The 18,867-nt window shown below is 42.1% G+C and overlaps 2 protein-coding genes and 1 pseudogene across 3 annotated transcripts; all 3 read right to left on the reverse strand.

Moving 5' to 3' along the window:
* Positions 1 to 230: 230 nt before the first annotated feature.
* Positions 231 to 5,202, reverse strand: LOC133923211 (ATP-dependent RNA helicase DRS1-like). Its single transcript, XM_062368635.1, has 6 exons — positions 4,013 to 5,202; positions 3,033 to 3,431; positions 1,991 to 2,084; positions 1,778 to 1,881; positions 1,228 to 1,652; positions 231 to 986 (listed from the first exon to the last, which is right to left on the reverse strand). The coding sequence occupies exons 1-6, from the start codon at positions 5,199 to 5,201 to the stop codon at positions 354 to 356; spliced, it is 2,844 nt and encodes a 947-aa protein (XP_062224619.1). The 5' UTR covers position 5,202; the 3' UTR covers positions 231 to 353.
* Positions 5,203 to 7,798: 2,596 nt separating this feature from the next.
* Positions 7,799 to 10,588, reverse strand: LOC133920647 (V-type proton ATPase subunit B 2-like; annotated as a pseudogene).
* A 1,181-nt stretch (positions 10,589 to 11,769) lies between these two features.
* Positions 11,770 to 18,005, reverse strand: LOC133920648 (putative transcription factor bHLH041). Of its 2 annotated transcripts, XM_062365248.1 has the most exons (7): positions 17,754 to 18,005; positions 17,496 to 17,615; positions 17,277 to 17,382; positions 17,139 to 17,153; positions 16,214 to 17,032; positions 15,418 to 15,837; positions 11,770 to 12,117 (listed from the first exon to the last, which is right to left on the reverse strand). In XM_062365248.1, exons 1-7 carry the CDS (start codon positions 17,906 to 17,908, stop codon positions 12,028 to 12,030), a joined length of 1,725 nt encoding a protein of 574 aa, XP_062221232.1. In that variant the 5' UTR covers positions 17,909 to 18,005; the 3' UTR covers positions 11,770 to 12,027. The 2 variants fall into 2 exon arrangements, with proteins under 2 accessions (XP_062221232.1, XP_062221233.1); XM_062365249.1 differs by lacking the exon at positions 17,496 to 17,615.
* Between the last annotated feature and the right edge of the window lie 862 nt (positions 18,006 to 18,867).

Raw genomic sequence — 18,867 nt, forward strand, 5'->3', positions numbered from 1 at the left:
TAAACCGGTGTCGGTTAATGCTAACAACTTCACATACAGATGTGATTAGCAGTTCGAACCTCAGCAAGACATGTACAAGCAAAACTGAACCGTTTAAGCAAAAAAAAAAAAAAAAAAAGCAACAAACAGATGCAACCCAGTTCACATATCATAAAACAATTAACACGATTTCACCTCACACAGATGTACCAAGAAAATGCAGCTGTTGTATACTAGTATAGTTTCCCTAGACAAAATAGCAAGAGTCTATCTGACCACATCATTGAAAGCAGGGTAAGTTTCCTTATAGCCTGTAAGAACTTGGGTAGATACCCTTAGGATCAGTTCTGCACTCATAGCCACCATTATATAGATCACAAGAGGTCAGCAAAATTGGAGGGTAGCTCATCGATCTGGCTGTTGCAAAACCTCTGGATGTCAAAGAGGATGCGCTTGTCAGCACGAGTTACAAAAGTGATGAGCACGCCCTTCGTCCCAGACTGCCTGTTTTGTTGAAGATGACGAAGGTAGTGCACCGGTTGTGTTGGCAGGTCATAGTTGATGACAATAGGGGCCTGCACCATATCAGTGCCATGAAGGTTGGTGGTGATGAGTATGCGGGATGACCCAGACCGAAATTCCTGGATGGCAGTGTCCCTGGCGGGCTGATCCATGCCGCCATGGCTTGCCGAGACAGTGTAATCCTTGCCTCTAATCTTGTCCATTAATGACTTGACCTTACGCCGTGTGTTGACAAAGATGATGCTTTGTGTGAGCACCATAGTGTCAAAAAGATCACACAATTTTTCAAGCTTCAGTTCTTCCTTCTCAAGTTTGACGTGGAACTGCTTCATACTGATGAACTTAAGTTCTTCGTCTCTTGGCACAGTAATTGTCACAGGCTTATCCATGAACCTGCGGCTAGCCTCGAGAGCTTCAGTGGAAATGGAGGCAGAGAAGACTCCAACCTGAAGTTTGGTTGGGAGAAGCTTGACGATATTATAGATCTGCAAGAAAGATTGGAAGCCACATGTCAATGAAATAAGGCCACCGAATTGTCGCATGAGCATAGCAAGAGCAATATTTGGAGTTTCAAATTAACAGAACAAGATGGGTTTGGAAGTTAGACGATGCATGCTTCATAAGTAGATTGTCCAATGCAGTCATTTGATTCGTCAAAAAAAAAAAAAACTCAGTCATTTGTTGTGATTACCACAATTGCACTGGCAGATGGGTAAAAAAACTAACCTGGTCCTTGAAAACTCTTGTGAGTAGGTCGTCTGCTTCATCCAAAATAAACATTTTAATGTGGCCTGGACGGAGTGATCCGCTGCACAGTAAGTCAAGAATGCGACCAGGAGTGCCTACGACGACCTGAACTCTGCTTGATAAAATTTGTTGGTCCTCACGTAGACTAGTTCCTCCAGAACAAGCATGGGCTTTAACACCAAGATATTGACCAATTGCTTCAATAACTTTCTTGGTATCCAGCGTCAAGTCACGCGTTGGTACAAGAACCAAAGCCTGGCATTCTGCAGATCCATAGTCAAGTCGCTGCAGAACTCCACAGCAAAGTGTCACAGTTGTTCCTGACAAAGCCTGCTGGATAACATCCAAACCCTTACATAAAGGAACAATTCCTCTTTGATGGACTGCAGAAGGCTTCTCCAGACCTTTAAACAAAATGGCATAAGAACAGGGGATAAATACAAAGGGGGTTCATAAAATGCTCTTGTTCCAGAAATAATTGCTAGACACATTGGCATGTCAGGAAAACAACAAATAAAATATGAATTACCATATGCATATATCCCCTTCAGTAGGTTTTCTTGAAGACCCATCTCACTGAAACTCTCACAGATATGATTGTGTGTGCTGAATTCCTTGGAACTTTGAGCAAGCCTATATCATACCATATAGGAAAATCAAATATTCTTGTCTGATGGAAAATGTAAATATGATTGTGATGGCTAATGAGTAGATGAATATGCTAAAAGTTTGGATCCCTTACCGTGCATCCATTTTAGAGGCATAATGCTTTTCATGGAATTCTACTCCTTTGGGTCCCATTCCATCCATGCCAACATCTTCAGAAGCAGTGTCAACTGTCAAGTGTCAACAAAATTACCTGATAACAACATATCTCCTAACCCAAAAATTCTAAGATAAGGGGGAAGGTAACCCTGTTTCACCAGAAACATTGTTCAAGTTTTACAGCAAAAAAGGATGGGAATAATACCCTCTTTACTAGTCACAAACCCACCATATGAAAATCAATGTCATAAGAACATTGCAAGAGTAGTAAACCGCTAAATGCATATAAATAGTGGTTTCAGACTTAGCACAGCAAAACATTTGTTTTTTAAACTCCAACACTAATTTTTAAACTACATTTTTTCATTTGGCATTTCAAAATGGTATCTTTTGTCACATATGTGGAGTGGAATCGCTCAAGTGTAGTTGTATACAACCTATTCTTTTGGAACAAAAAGGACTGGCTACGGTACAAACATCTTTGTCAGAGAAAGAATAAAAGGAATGAGGTTAGAAAATTTTCAGCTTCCATCTGCTTCCAGAAAGTTGTAGAGAAGTGCTTGTAAAATTAACAAAATTACATGTCAACCTAACACCAGCTGCACTGGGATTATGCTACCAATGCAACCTAACTTATTAGATGAACTATTTTTTCTTCCCATACTACAGTAACACATGAACATGTCCCTAGTGGCCTAGCTCCTTGTAATTATCATTATTTCCCCTAATGTCCTTTTCTTAGATCCCTAGTACTTCATTTGTCATATTCCTTTGTATTTTCAGTAAATTAGAATATTCTCCATATATTCATTCATGCAACCATCCTGCTCTTCTCATTTGAACACCCATTGCTATATTTTCAATTATGCTTCCCCCAAAATTGGGGATAAGTTTTAAGATCATCAGTCCAATGCTATTTGTGCATTTTCCTTCTAAACTAAAATAAAAATATTTGTTTCATATCAAATTTATAGGAATATGGGATAACAAAATTAGACGCGTAAAGGATTTGTACTTGCCTTTTCTGTGTATCCCTTTAATCATGCATGTTGAACTTCCACTGATCAACTGTGCTGTTTCAGTTTTTGAAGTGTCTTCTGTTGTTTGCTTCTTAGAGTTGATTGTAGCAGCATCTGGAGCCCCACTGTTGTCTTTGTTCTCCTTATATGCTCCAAACTCTTCAACTGACTTTGGACTTTCCCCCACTAGAGCTTTTTCTGTCATATTCAGTTCCTTTTCATGTTCCTTTTCTGAACAACTTTGGAAATCCAACATATTGCACCCTGTCAAAGATCCATTCCTTGTGGAGTAACTGCTGTTCTCTGGACCCATTCCTTCATTAACTTTCTGCTCAATTGATCCTTGCTGTTTCTTAGCTCTTCTTTTAAACACATGTATGACAGGAGGCTTTGGTATAGCTTCAGGGCAGTGTCAACAAAAATGATGTCAACAAACAAAAGAAAACAGCAAGCAATTGTCTTACTGTTCCCAACACATTCACTAACAAAAAATTTAAAATTAGGGTAAAACCATAGTACAGCTACTCACACCCCCATAAGTGAATATGCTTTTCATCACACTCACTAACCCACCCACCCTCTCTCAACAAAAAAAAGGTCATCCTATTCCTACCCCATTTTCTTTGCTATCTGTTGCAGTTTCTTTCTTAAGGAATGAACCATATTATGTACAGCCAACTTAGTTTGACATGCAACCACCGACAGCATTGGACGTGATCTTGTCTAAATTGAATGTCAATCGACGCAAATGAGTTATGAGGGGCAAAGTGAAAAGGATAGGTGACTAATGGGGTGGTTTATGAATTTTTCCCCTATCATATTTTTCATAAACTGATAGTCACTTAGTCGGTTTGTTTTTCCTTTTACATAATCATGTCCTTGAAGGTATTTTCTTTCCAATGGACTTTAGATATATTTCTTATGACAGTTTTGATGAACATAAGAGAACAAGTTTTTATGAATATAGAGTTCCCACTCACCTCTGAAGTGCTCTTCTCCAACCATGCTTGTTGAACTACCACCTATAAGTTGTGCCCCTTCAGCTTTTGTACTTTCTTCAGTTGTTTTCTTGGAGTTGATTGTAGAGGCTGCTGGAGCATTTATTTTGTTTTCTTTGACCTCTCTGTCAAATCTTAACTCCTCAATTAACTTCGGCTCTTCCAGCAATATACCTGCTTGTGCTGTATTCAGTTCCTTTTCATGCACCTTGTGTGAACAACCTTCCAAGTCTAACACATGGTTGCCTTTTAAAGCTACAATCCTTGTATTATGGCAGCTTCTTGGAGGCATCCCAATAGCTATGTTCCTTTTGTCTTCAGAATTGTTATTGAAGCCATCAAAATGATCTTTACCATTCCATTCATCTAACTCATTCATTTGGTGTTCTATACTTTTTACTTTGTCTTCTATTGTGAATGTAACCATTCTAGAAGACCATCCAAACACAAAGTGATAAGAGAAAGGAACGCCATCAAGATTTCTTAATGCCATCTTCAGCCTAATAGGCTCCTTATCCCCTACTTCCAAACTCTCCTCATCCACCTCAATCAACACTCCAAACGCAGAAACAACTTGATATAACTCCTTCCAGTTTCTGTGTATTCTTGGGACCCCACACACTAAAAACCACTTTCTAATCAAGTCAATGCTTTCCTCATCGCCTTCCTTCCACCTTGTCACAGTGAATTTTACCTCCTTATCCTCCAGAGATGCTTCCATTTTGGGATGCTTTAAACAACTTATTAGGTCATCCTCCGAGCTGAAGGATGCTAAAAAACTCTCTCTGCATTCTCTTCTTAATTCCCAGTCATTAGGCAGCTTCCAAATCTTCTGTAGTTCATCTTTCACTTTACCCAGGTCCAAGTTACTGATATTAGATGTGATCAGCAGGCAGTGATGGTAAAATTTCTCTTTTGCAACTGCCTGCTCTGAAGGTTGAATCATGTAGAATGGAAATCTTGTAGCATGGCCAAATAGTTGTGCCACAGAAACAATTTTTCCTTTGATCCTGCATTGAACCAAAATGTGCGATGTCTCATTACAAGCAAAACATTTCTTTTTATCTGATAAAGTAGTTGATAGTTCTTTTTGCAGCACAGCCTTCTTTTCACGGCTCTTACTTTCCACAGCTTGTGATGAAATATGTCCTTCATTCCTTTCCGAAACCATGTGCATGCCCTCTGGTCGTCCCATGTAACCTACGTAAGCAGCTGATGTCCAAAGAAAAAAGAGCGAAATCAATACAACATCCCTCTAAACAGGAAATAAGGGTAATTTTTACTCTAGTTAAAACAAATGAAAACGTTCGTTTTCTGGACACATCCACCATCAATAGCATAAGAGAGTATAGTTGAGCAGGCAAGTGAACCCAAGCTTAAATTTGTATTGCCTTGCAAAATTATATTGTCATCAAAGTGGATTTCAATATAATAAAATGATTCAATTATGGAAAGTGAGAGTTTCGGGTTTCTCTAAACTTGGCAGAACAAATCAACTTAGTGATTACTATGCACTTCAACATAAATAGATAAATAAAAAAATCAGCACACGATTTTCCTCTGCTATATTAGACAAACATTTTAGAGTAGTCTTTATGTGCTCTCACAGAAACCAAATAACATACGACATCCACTTGGCGACATCAAATGAAACACTGTCACGTAAGGAGTCAGTTGTTTCACAATTTAAACATAACATATTTGGTATCGACACCCAAAAGTACTTAAACACTCTCACGCGAGGACCTAGTCCCCAAACGCCCAATTGGGTTATTTGGCACCGCCCAATTCCAATGGCCGGAAGACCAAGCTGTCATGTTACCTTAGAGAGTATGGGGTAACAACTGAAACACAAGTGAAACTTTCTTTTTCCGGACACATCAACCATTAATAGAATAAGAGATAAAGAGAATATAGCTGTGCAGGCAAGATAGAAACCATGGAAATGCCAGCGACTGGATACTGTTATGAATTGAAGATAGCTTAGGTGCCTCCAAGAACATCAAGCATCCACTTGACAACATTGAACCAAACAATAGAGACAAAGGAATCAATTATTTTCACTATCCAAAAATAACATCTTTGCTATCGACAGCCCAAAACCACTTAAATGACCAACACAATTCACCTGCCGAGACCACCCTCGCGTGAGGACCCAGCTCCCAACCGTCCAATCGGGCGGGTACGGTTAATCCGCGCCACCCGATTCCAACAGTCGGAAGACCAAGCTGTCATGTGAGGATGGTCCCTAGAGAGCATGGGTTAACTAACGACTATAAACCCCCACAGGATGTCCTCCAACACAATAATAAACAAACTAGGGCACGAACAGGAATCGGACCAATGGTCCCCAACTCCCCATATATCAAGATGCACCGTACTTTACTCTGTTCTACATACCACGATCAGGGTTTTGCTGCCAGGGGTGGACTTAACTCTGTTGAACCCCAATTTTTTTTTGATTGAGCCGATCTTGCGCGCGCCTAAGAAGAATCTAAAGAATCCTTGAGCGGCAAACAAATCCGCGACCAACTGGGGCGGAGAGGAACAAAGAATCGGACTCCTAGAGCAGTCCAAGCGTGGTCGGGCTCTTCCTTACCAGCAGATGGGGTCATCCAAGTGCGGGCGGGTCTCCACTCTCCACTCCAAGCGAGTGCGACCGCAGGGAGGAGAAGAGGTGTTCAAGGAGGCGGCGGCCCTGAGGCGCGTTCCGCGGCGCCGGCGAAGTGAGGGCTCACCGGCGGCGGGGGGCTGGGGTCTCTGTCGTTTCGAGAACACCGAGGAATGGAGTCAGTCGCTGTCGCCAGGACAGACATACTTGGCCTGGGGGCATTTCGGTCACTTCACAGTGAGAAAAGGAGAAATTCCTGCGAGCGTGGGAAATGGGAGGAAACTTGCAAATTTGCAGCAATGGCAAGTCATAGTGTGGCATTTCGGTAGACATTCAACCAATTTTTCCCGAACGATGGTGTGAGCGTGATTTTCTTTTTTGTAAGGGAATAGTCTAGATTATACTACTACAATTGGTTGAGAAACATAAACGGCTACATGGATTTGATCATTTGAAGAGCTTTCGATTGTTGGATGAGTTCCTCTCTTGGTGCAAAAAAACCCATGAGACATGAACATAGAATAAATCTTCACTTGTGTACTTCCCCTAAGCAAAATGAAGAAATTTGTTGTCGCGCCATTGATAATGATATATGTAGGATGAGGTTGCTGGATAGAAGCGACAGCGAGTAAATAAAAGAGGAAGTGTAAAGAAATACAGTAGTAATGAGGATCATGGGATGGTTCTTGGTAAAAACCAAAACGGATTTGCTATTTTCTAAAGCTATCGGAATCTCATAGTCTTGTAATGATATTTGGAACCATAGGACGTAGTCGTAGTTCGTGTTGCGCCAAGCTGTCATGTTCCTCTCCAATGGCGATGCCACACCAGCTAGATCAAGGTTAGAGGTGACGTTGCCTTGGTCGGCTATGGAGAAAAGGGAGTCAAAGGCATGGCGGCTTCCAAAAATAGAGCAGCAAGGCGGCAGTGGCATCACTGGATTAGAGGGTAGTGGGTAGTAGCTGGTTGACGAGGATGAAATGTTTGTGACAAGCTCCAATGAGATATGGGGAAGAAAAGCGGGTGAACTTGTGCACTGAAACTGAAAAGAATAGGATGACTGCATCGTAGCAATATGATACAAGTTTGAACTCCTCTTTATTCAGACTGCTATTCAGAGAGCTCTTTGTTTTTTGCTCGTTTTGGACAAAAATAGATCAATGGGTGGCATCCCTGCTATAGTATTGATCCAAAGTCTTTGCAGGAATACGACGGAGAAGTTCACGAGGGAAGATGCGAAGCAATGTCCATGCCAGATCAAGTGACTGGAAAATGTTTCGAATGTCGTATGCTCATTGTGTTACAAACTTCCTCTCAAACTTGTCAAGGAATTCTAGATATAGCTGCATAACAACAAAAAAGAAAACGCATAGTTAGTTTTCAACCTTATAAGAACATGTGTGCGCAAGTTAATTCTCAAGTGACAGACCAGATCCTCGGATGAAAGAGCCTCCTCTCCAACAACTGCTTTCATAGCTTGAACATCCTTCCCAATTGCATAGTTGGCATAAAGCTGAACAGCAGGTCATGTTAGGGCATCAACAAACATCAGAGGCAGAATGAGACCTAATCAGTGCTCTCAAAGGTTCAAACAGGTACCTGGTTGGACACATCTGAATGATCTCGGCATGTCATACCCTCACCAATAGCACTCTGCAAGTGAATAATTATGACATGATTCATCATACAGCAACAACAACAAAGCCTTTTAGTCCCAAGCTAGTTAAGGTAGACTAGAGACGAAACCCACAATATCATAAAAAATTGTCATGAGTGGTACCTTCATCAATCGAGAGAGAGATGGCAGGACGTTGATGGGTGGGTATATCTGAAAAACAACACAAAGTCATCTTTCTCATTAATGCAAAGAAAGTGCACAAGGGGGATACAATTGTTCTTTTAATAAAGTTATTTTTTTCATGACATTGATAAGGAACAACTAATGCATGTAAGGCTATAAAAGAAGACACAATAACGGCTTTAATATCAGGACATGGAAAAGAACCTGTCTATTGTGGAGCTGTCTATCGATGTATATCTGTCCTTCAGTGATGTATCCCGTAAGATCTGGAGTTGGATGCGTGATATCTGTTCAGGAAACAAACAAAGAACATAAGACAAAGCATTGTAATTTGTAAATACAGAAACTAAGTGTTCATGGGGAAAGAAAAGTACAGTCAGATGAAAAATTAAGTAGTCCACCAGATGAGGAGCAGAAGACACTCTGGCAGCTGATGGGCCAATCCAGGCAGGAGAGCTAACTGTTAAGACACTAAGGCACAACACTCATGCTAACTTTGGTAGATTTTTAGTTAGTTTAATGGCTTACCATCATTAGGCATAGTTAGAATAGGAATTCGAGTAATTGAGCCTTTTCTTCCTTCAATACGCCCAGCCCGCTCATATATGGTTGCCAGATCAGTATACATATAACCAGGATAACCACGCCTACCAGGCACCTCTTCTCGTGCTGCTGATACCTGAGTATAAATACAATTCGTTTGTAATTAAAAATACAAAATCAATTAATTATTATATCATCAACAAAGTCGGAGCAATTCTATAAGTTTTAAAAGTAACTATTAAAACAGATTTAATCTCATATATTATGAGAAAATATGGCAATACTACAGAGAAAATTCAATACCTCACGAAGTGCATCTGCATATGAGCTCATATCTGTCAGAATGACAAGAACATGCTTCCCACATTCATATGCCAAATATTCTGCTGTTTTAGAGCAATTCGAGGACTGATAATACGTTTAATAGTGGGATCATTTGCCTGCACGTCAGTAAAGAGAAGGGAGGAAGATACTTGGGTCAACTTTAATACTAACACCTCATACATTGGATTGTTAAAGTAAACAAATGGTCGCCATATAACAAAATAAATCTGATACCAGATTCAGGAAAAGAGTGACGCGCTCCATTGAACCATTTTCTTCAAAGTCACGTTTGAAAAATTGGGCTGTTTCCATATTTACTCCCATAGCAGCAAACACAATGGCAAAGTTGTCATCTTCACCACCCTGAAGGGAAAACCAGAACAAAAAGGAGCGGTGGAATGAATAATCTGTTTTGAAGAACAGGATAAAAAAAATTCACCAAATTTTGGTAGTTGCTTGGTTCACACGGCATGACAATAATCCACAATTGAAATAACACTGAAAAGGATGTTCTCCAATATCTGTAAAGTGACTAAATAGATTGGTACAGAAGACAAAAGATATTGATAACGGGTAGGCAAACAGGCTAGATTCCCGACAAAAGAATCAGAGTGCCACCTTGCCAGTATGTTTTCCTGACACGTTGGCCAAAACCTCAGTTTGATCAGGAGGTTTACACTAGCAACATGCCACTCCTCCAGCAGCTGCGAGCTTCAGATCACTACTTTGACCCTACTTGTAACATTGGCTACCGTGGAATTCAACAATCTTTTTAACACACTGGCATGCGACGCAATCCCGAGACCACAAAAGTTGTGCTATATTTCACATTATAATTTGCCTAGATATATCCATAACTCGGAATTAAACATGTAGGGCACATCATAAGAAGTGACTCAGCACTTCAGACTGCAGGTGAAGTGACAAATTAGCAATTAAAAAGAACTTACATAACTCAACACTAATGTAACCAACTTATTTATTAGCTATCAGATAAAAAATGAAAACAGCAACAAACTACAGAAGTAGCTAAAATAAGCTTGGTGGCGAACTTCTAGGCAATGAACAAACCACTGCCGCAGTCGTTCACACACACATGAGACATGAGAGAGACACATGAGAGAGAGAGAGAGCGAGAGAGTAACACGGCCGCAAGTGGCCACTTACCCATGCCGATCTCCAAGGTCCCCTCCATCTCGGCGCCATCCTTCGGCAGACCCATTCTGGCAGCCTAGCAAGGTAGTAGCAACAACCACCTGCGGGCAATGACAGCACCAGGATCACCATACAAAGAAACAGAGGAATGAAGCAAACCACTTATCAGAGGCTGAAGACTAATTGAGACCGGTCGATCACGCTAATCAAGCAGAACGAATCCGCCAAACATGATGGATCCTAGCATCCATCCCAGAAAGAAAGATTTGGAATGAGGGCTCACGCCGAAAGGAAATGATTCGGTTTGGTGGAACATTCGAACAATGCGACCAGGCAAGCTAAGAGGGGTTCCTTACCGTGGGAATTGGAGACCAATCCAAGCCCGGATGGATCGCTCTCCACTCCGCGGCGGACCAGGGAGGGTGACGACGAGGGCGGGCGAGAGAGGGAAGGGAAGGGAGGTCAAGCTGGGGTGGAAACGTGGAGTCGTGGAAGGATGCCTCGATCTTGAGATTTTTTTCTTTTCCTTTTTCTTGCTTGAATTTCTGGGTTGTCGGGCTCGGGTTGGCGTGTGGTCCATGGGTACGGTCGGGTTGAACCGAGTGTGCAATGAGTGTGCAATGGATCGAGATAATCTAACTTCAGCCACGTCAAGATAGAGATATATAGTAAATTAGTAAATTGAGTCTGAATAAATAGTATTACGTAGCATATATACTGTTTATAAAAATACTGTAGCACCAGATCTAAACTGTTCACTTTGATCAATAGCTCATATCCGTTGAAATCACTTGACTTCACATATGAGTGAAATCAGAGGATCTCAATCCGTATGCAATGTGGCTCAGGGAATCAGACAATTAGTAATTGGCGAACTGAGCGCAGCTCGATTGTTAGACCAACCATAAGGATTTTCCTTCAAGGTCAAATTTCCGTCGTGAAGGGAATATTTCCTTCAGCACTTCAACAGTTTTCCCTCACGGTTCCCATCACGAAGAGATTTTTAAAGTCATTCCCTTCAGGACGAGATTATCTCTCTTTTTTCTCACGATTCCCCTCGAAGAGAAACTGTTGAAGATGAGAGAAAATAAAGGGAATAAGAACGAGAAATAGAATCGAAAAGGGAACGAAATAAAAGGAATATGATTGGAGATGGTCTTCTCGCGAATCTCTTTAGTTGACATACGTGAGTATATGTTATAGATTTAATATATATTTTATGGTGTGTATATGGTATATATTTAAACGTACATTTAGATACTACAGTTTGTATTATAGCGTTTATTTTTAAATGATGGATGGATGTTTTTTTTAAATATTAACTCTTATTGTTATATTAAATTAATAGAATCGTACAGCATCAAGATCACTCTTAGAAAAGAAAAAGAAAAAGAAAAAGAAAAGGAACAACGGAAAGAGAAGCCATGGCACGTGTCCTCTGGACTCCTGATTCGTGCGGCACTACACTAGCTATGATCATCGTTGGAGCATCACCACATCCATCCATCCCGGGTGCCCATGCCATGCTGCTGGCCGGGGGTTTCTGGTCAAAACCGAGACCTACTACGAATCGTCTGACGACGGCGGTGTCGCCGAATCCTCGGTAGCCTTCGTCACAGCTTCCTTGAGTGACTCCTCGTCGAATTCACCCGCCTACAACATAGATACACACAGTGGATTGCTGTTAATACTAAGGATTAAAATTTCGTCGAAATTTCATAAATTTCGAAAATTTTAGATGAGAACGAAATATTTAATTCTAGAATTCTCTTTCACTAACATGTGGGCTCACAAAGCAGAGGATGAAAAATAGTCGAAGTTTTGATGAAATTTTGCAAATTTCGGTCTTTTCACCTTGAAAAAAATTATAAAATAAAATTGAAATCCCTTATTAATACACCCACATGTAAGTGTAAACCTTCTTCGACAAATTCATGTAAAATTTTACAGGTGCAATACAATAGTTACTTACTGAACAATACTAGCACTTAGTAATTGGTAGATAGTGCAATATATAGTGATCTTTTCATTTGAGAGTTGGTTATTAGTATTGAAAAGCTCGCCTGCATTATGTTATACATCTGTTGTTATTCTGAAAAAAAAAATACTAGTTTTAATCCAGAATTACAATTTTCAGAAGGTGAAATAGACCAAAATTCCAACTAAGGACGGTACACGCAAAAATTTTACATGCTCCTGTCCTGGCCCAAGAAAAAACACAAAAAAGAGTCGTTTTAATTTTACGGTGTGGTCTGGTCGACAGGTAAGTAATTGGTCAAGTCGGTCAAGGCGATTGAAACGGCCGGGTTGGGTTATTATCGGTAAGAAAGAAATGTGGTGGTCAGGTACAGTTGCTGCACCAATGCAAGTTTTCCTGAAAGGAACATGCATGGAGAGAGAGAGAGAGAGATTGCTAGCTAAACCCAGCCATGGAATTTGGATAGAAAAACCGGGGGCCGGGCCGGAGTTGGACTTGTACGCTGCTGGTTGGCCGTGACGTCATCCAGGAGCCGGACGACTTTACTTGAAGCAAAGTCACTACATAAACAGTACCTTGAACAATATTTTTTGAGGGAAAATAATAATTTACGGTTTAAACACGGTAGGCAAGTAGTATGTAAAATACTGTACTTATTATACTGTATTATATGTATAGTATCGGTCTTCATCCTTTTGTAGTGTTATATCTTAACTGTCTATTTTTAATTTATCGATTCATGACGGAGTAAAATCATGAGTACTGTTCACTTATGACTTCATTTTGTTAAGTCAAAGAGACCGGTTCTAAACAGGAGTTGTTGAGTTTTCTCTCACGGGACCCACACCGTCGATCGCTGCAGGGGAAAGCCGGACGGCCGGCCCCAGCATGGTCTGGAGAGGCTAATCCGTTTGACTTTGACCCAGCTTGGAACATCCAAATCTTGCATCATCGACGAGGGATAATGACAAAGAAAGCTATAGCTTCTTCCTCCCAGCCTCGATCTCTGATTTGGTCGTTTGTTGGTCTTAATCGGAGCCTCTCTCATGTCTGTTACGTTATAACAAACAGCCATTAATGCAAGGGAGAAATGTCTACCTATCTTTGATTTTTGATCGTCTTCTAGACGAAATGAAATTAATTAGTTACTTAATCGTGGATGATCTTAATTGTTGATTTGCAGTTAGATGCATCATGGAGGAGACGTGTTTAGCAGTGGCATTTCAAGTTTGGATCCTAAGGAGGTAAGGCTTAGTAGGTAGTGCAACCAGCAGGTTGGTGTCCTCTTTAATTCGGAACTTGTAGGGTAAGATGAAGCAAAACTTACATGCTAGAGTTGATGATATTCAACTTAGCGATGATCAAGATAAGTTTGTGTGAGCTTTGTTGAAAATGGATGTTTTTCCTGTTAACTCAATGTATAAGGCAACTCTCAATAACAATTGAGAAATTCTACGATTTGCTATCGAATAATCACCGATTCTACGATTTATCATCGAATAAATTCCGTTTACTTCTATACCATCGAATAAATGATTCGGTTCCTTATCCGTCGTCAAGTCATCTGATTTTTTAAAAATTCCGAAACTGCCCTCCGTTGGACTCGTTCAGCTCATTATGAACAGTACCTGAGAGCTCAAAAAATTCACAAAAAATATGTCAATTTTTGTGCACGCTCTATAATTCATAATCAACCCATTTTAACTGCATTCACTAAAAAAATATTGTGTATAATTCAAACTAAAAATCCTCAAAATGTGCTACTTTTGTAACTTCTCGCAATTTTTAAGCCTCACAAAAATTTAAAAAAATCTGAGAAAATTTACTAATATTCCTCTAATGTGATGTAATAATTTCTAAAATTATCTCCCGTGGTGAAAAAGTGAGTTATTTGAAATGCACAGTATTACAAAAGTAGCACATTTTGAGGAATTTTAGTTTGAATTCTACACAGTATTTTTAGGTGAATACAGTTAAAATAGGTTGATTATGAATTATAGAGCGTGCACAAAAATCAAATTTTTTTTGTGACTTTTTTGAGCTCTCGGGTACTGTTCATAATGGCTCGATGGCGGATAAGTAACCAAATTATTTATTCGATGGTATAGAAGTAAACGGAATTTATTCGATGGTAAATCGTAGAATCGGTGGTTATTCGATGGCAAATCGTAGAATTTTTCATAACAATTACATATATGATAATCATCTTTTGTAGAAGATAAAAATTCCACTAAAGATTAAGATTTTTCTTTGGTATATATATATAGTGGGGTCATTTTGACAAAAGACAACTTAGTTAAAAAAAATTTGGCAAGGGAATGATGGATGTTGTTTTTTTAAGTTCTAATGAAACTATTCAACGTCTATTCTTTGAGTGCAATTTTGCTAAATTTATTTGGTGTATTATTCAAGTTTCTTTTGGTTCCTACTTAGTGTTCACAACATATTTGGGACATGGCTGAATGGAGTAGGGAATAACCTCAAGAAACAAATTTTGGTTGGAGGTGCTGCCATGTGTTGGATTATTTGGCTTAAACAAAGCAACAATTTATTATCTAATGTAGGTCATTTACCAGGACACTCACTGAACTAGGTTTTGGTCATTTGCTTCAAAAGGAGGAGATGCAAGCTACAATGCACAATGCATGCCAACTTTTGGAGATAATTACGATGGATATCTTCATCAAGTTTGAATAGAGGTTTAGCAATAGATTAAATATTTGAGATGCAAACGAACTATTTGTTAAATCTTCTTTTTATGGTTGAGACTTTGGTGCTATGTGATAGACATCATCTATAACATAGCAACAAACATTATAATAATATATAGCTCAATGCATTATATGATACAGAGACTAGAAACTTTTTCATTTGCTTGATAAAATAGTATGTTCCTTTATTGAAAAAAGAACAACTTCAAGCAAACACAAGTCGCTACGCAATAAATGAACATGGCATGAGAGTGCATTTCATACCGTTGCTTGCAGTGTAAAGGTGGTCTGAGCAACGCCATCGCTCGGCCGCCTGCCGTCGACGGCTACCACTGTGAAACACCTCGTCTCCTTGATCACCCCGAGCACACGGGCCACCAGCTCCGCCACGTCGCCCTCCGCCCGCACCGCCACCCGCACGGTCACCTCCGGAGGCACCAAGGACGACGACGATGACGAGGCGGCGCCACTCACGTGGACTTGCACCCTCTCCGGCGTGCCTGTCAACCCTTGGAGCACCACCACTTGTTGCTCCGAGGAGTATGACCTTTCCTTTAAGCCGCCATTGGAGCGCTGGTTAGCTCGGCTCTCAAGACTTCGGTTCGTCGCCTCAAGATCGGAGATTCGGGCTACCAGAATGTTCATGTAGTCCAGTGTCTTGGCAAGGACAGTAGCCTTGTCTTTCTACATTGTGAAATGGACAAAGCAAAATGTAAATGTAGCAGTAGTTAATCTAGAGTTAAGCGTATTACTACTTTCATTTACAAGTTCATACGCGCGCGTATGAATCTTATTGTGTGGTAAAAATTATAGAGTAGCAAAGCATACAAACTAGCTTATCAAATGACTGCTAAAAATGAGCTAAATTAACGTAGCAGAATGAACAATGTACTTACAAAGACATTTCGTAACGCGTAATATTTCATGCAGAAGACAATATAGATTTAATTAGTGTGTTTCCTACAAAGTTATATCAAAGTTATGAAAAATAAAGCGCTAACATATAGTGATGATTCTTATATAGTAATGCTTAGTCAACCAAGCCATCGTAATTGAGTACCTTTGATCCCGGAGGAAGCAACCCCCGTAGAACCTCGAAGCTCTCGTTGAGCCTCTCCCGCCGCCTCCGCTCCGATATCATATGGTTCAGTTGGCTGCTCGTCGGCGCCGGCGGCTCCGCATCATCCTCCTGCCCCCGGTGCGCCATTGGGGAGCCTGCGGTGCGCTCCCGGCTGAACCTAAGCATGTGCATCCTCCTCAGGATCGAGATGCCCATCTTGAGCATCCGCTGCCCGGGCGCGCCCGGTTGCCGCCGCGGCCCCCTGGGTGCAAGCGCCGCGTTGTACGCCCGGAACGCCGTCGTCCCCCGGCACCGCGGCGATCGGTGCTCGCGGTGGTTGCCCGTAGGAGGCGTTGCCATGGACGGAGTAGGAAGCGCCGATGACGACGTGGCGGAGATGACGGCGAGCATCGCCTGCGCCATCGCGGCGTCGTCGGCCTCGGCGCTTGGGAAGTGGACGTGGCCGTGCCAGCCGAATGGGACTGGAAGCGGCGGGCGCGGGTGGAGCGGCAGCGGCACAGGCACCTGCCGCTCTCTAGGGGACGGCGTGGCGGCCGACGTCACGGCCATCATGCGGAGGAGTGACGTCGAGCCCTCGGCCGCGGGGCTATCCACGGAAACGGACGGCAGCAAGGATGACGGCGACGACGGCTGCGTCGGCGGCAGGTGGAGCAGCTCCTCAAGCAGCGACTGCTGGAAGAAGTCCTCCGAGAATACCTGCTGTAAGCTCGCCTCCAAGTTTATTGGCGACGCGCTTGCCGCCGCAGTCGACATACCGACCTCGATCTCGCCGCTTTCGCATGCCATGAAAGCGGCCATCTGCGCATTGCCAGCGGCAGGCAAACTCGATGATAATCTAGAGAAGTTATAGCATGCGTGCGTATATAATCATTTTTTACTGTATGAAATCAATCAAGAAACAAACCTTAATGCCAGCTTCCTGAAACAAACAAGATCACAAGAGCAAGCGAATTAAGCTCAGCAATTTGCGGTTTAAAAGAAGCCATTAGAGATCAAATTAAGCAAGTATGCCTAAATTGTAGAACACGTGGCGTGCACTGACCTGGTAGAACTGATGCTGCACCGGCAGCGACGCCGAGGCCGTCAGGTCCTGCGCCGGCAGCTCCATGTACGCGCAGCCGTCGTTGTACGCCCACCCCGGCACGCACCTGCATTTAGAATCACACCATGGCCGAATCAAAGAAGGCGCAAGCTAAGTTCGATCGACATGCCATGGAATGCAAGGTGGCGGATCGATCTAACGTATGGTTTATATACGCACCCGCTCACGGCTGCGCAGAGCGACCCCCGGTACGCGTCGAACAGCGCGCGCACGCGGCCGCCGTCACCGCCGCCGCCGCCGTCGCAGAGCCATGCATCCAGGCAGCACAACAGTTGGGCGCTGCATATATGCATGCTCATTTGGTAAATCAAACCAGGCCCATGCGGATGCATTGCGCATAACCATGGCATCTAAAGGGATCGATCGATGACACGAGCGCGCATGCATGCATGCATGCATGCATGTATAGATAGATACCTGGTGGCAGCTGAGGATGATGATGAACAAGAAGCCGGCTGGGCTGGGAGGGGCGCCCAGGCGCAGAGGTAGGCACAGCCGGGGACGCGTGCCGCCGCCTGCTGGAGGATGCGCAGCCGGGACTCCTGGCCGAGCGCGAAGAGGGTGCCCACCATCAGTTGAGGAGGAGGAGAGGAGGAGACCTCAATGCCGCGGCTCCGGCGTCCATGGCCACCTGTCTGGCTTCTTGAATTGAAGTACGATGGCTGCTTGGTCGTCGCTGCCGTTGATCAGTCGGCCTGGTGCATATATATATGCGCGGGATGACGGATGCAAATGCGTGGAGGTGTGTGTGGATGTGAGTGGAGGGAAAAGTAGTAGGAAGGTTTGGCTCGGAGAGAATGGATGGGGACATATGCATGGCAAGGAGCCAAGAGGACGAAGGCCATGAGGGGTTGAAAAGTACAAGCGAGGGGGCAGAGCACACCACGTTGAAAGTCGTTCAAAGGTCTAAGGTTGGTGATGTGTGCTTGAAAAGGGTCAAACAAGGTGGCAGGGATGGGGCTCTTGTGCAACTAGTGCACCTGATAGATCGATGATGTTCAATTCTGTCTCTATTAGCATCTAAAAGCTTCAATCAACTCCATTTCAGTTCAGTTAATTCATCTACTTGCTACTATCAAGATATACTATTCGTTTTTTTCTAGAAAAATATGTTGATACATGTTGTTTATCTCTCAACTGAGAGCAGCCTCGATCGATCAGATGCAACAGTCCATATAGTGAGAAAGACTAGATACTTCTAATACAAACCCAAAATAGGTGAACATACCAAATTTCTGAGTTTAAGATAGATGTCAATTGTCCAATTCAAATTCAAATCACAAATACCAGGATTTCACATTTGAAAATTTTTTAGATTCAGGACTACGGAATTTGAAATTTTAATTCTCAGTACTTAATATTTCAGGACCTGCTTTCTTATTCTGTAGTTGTTTTCAGATAACATAATAATATTATCCTCGTATTCTGACCTCTGCATCATGACATGATCTTATTTTGTATGCGTACAATTTATGTTGAGACAGCAACACCAGGTTACATAGCATGCAAAATATACCGTGTTTTTCTAAAC

This window comes from Phragmites australis, chromosome 6 (assembly GCF_958298935.1).
Source record: "Phragmites australis chromosome 6, lpPhrAust1.1, whole genome shotgun sequence".
NCBI lineage: Eukaryota > Viridiplantae > Streptophyta > Magnoliopsida > Poales > Poaceae > Phragmites > Phragmites australis.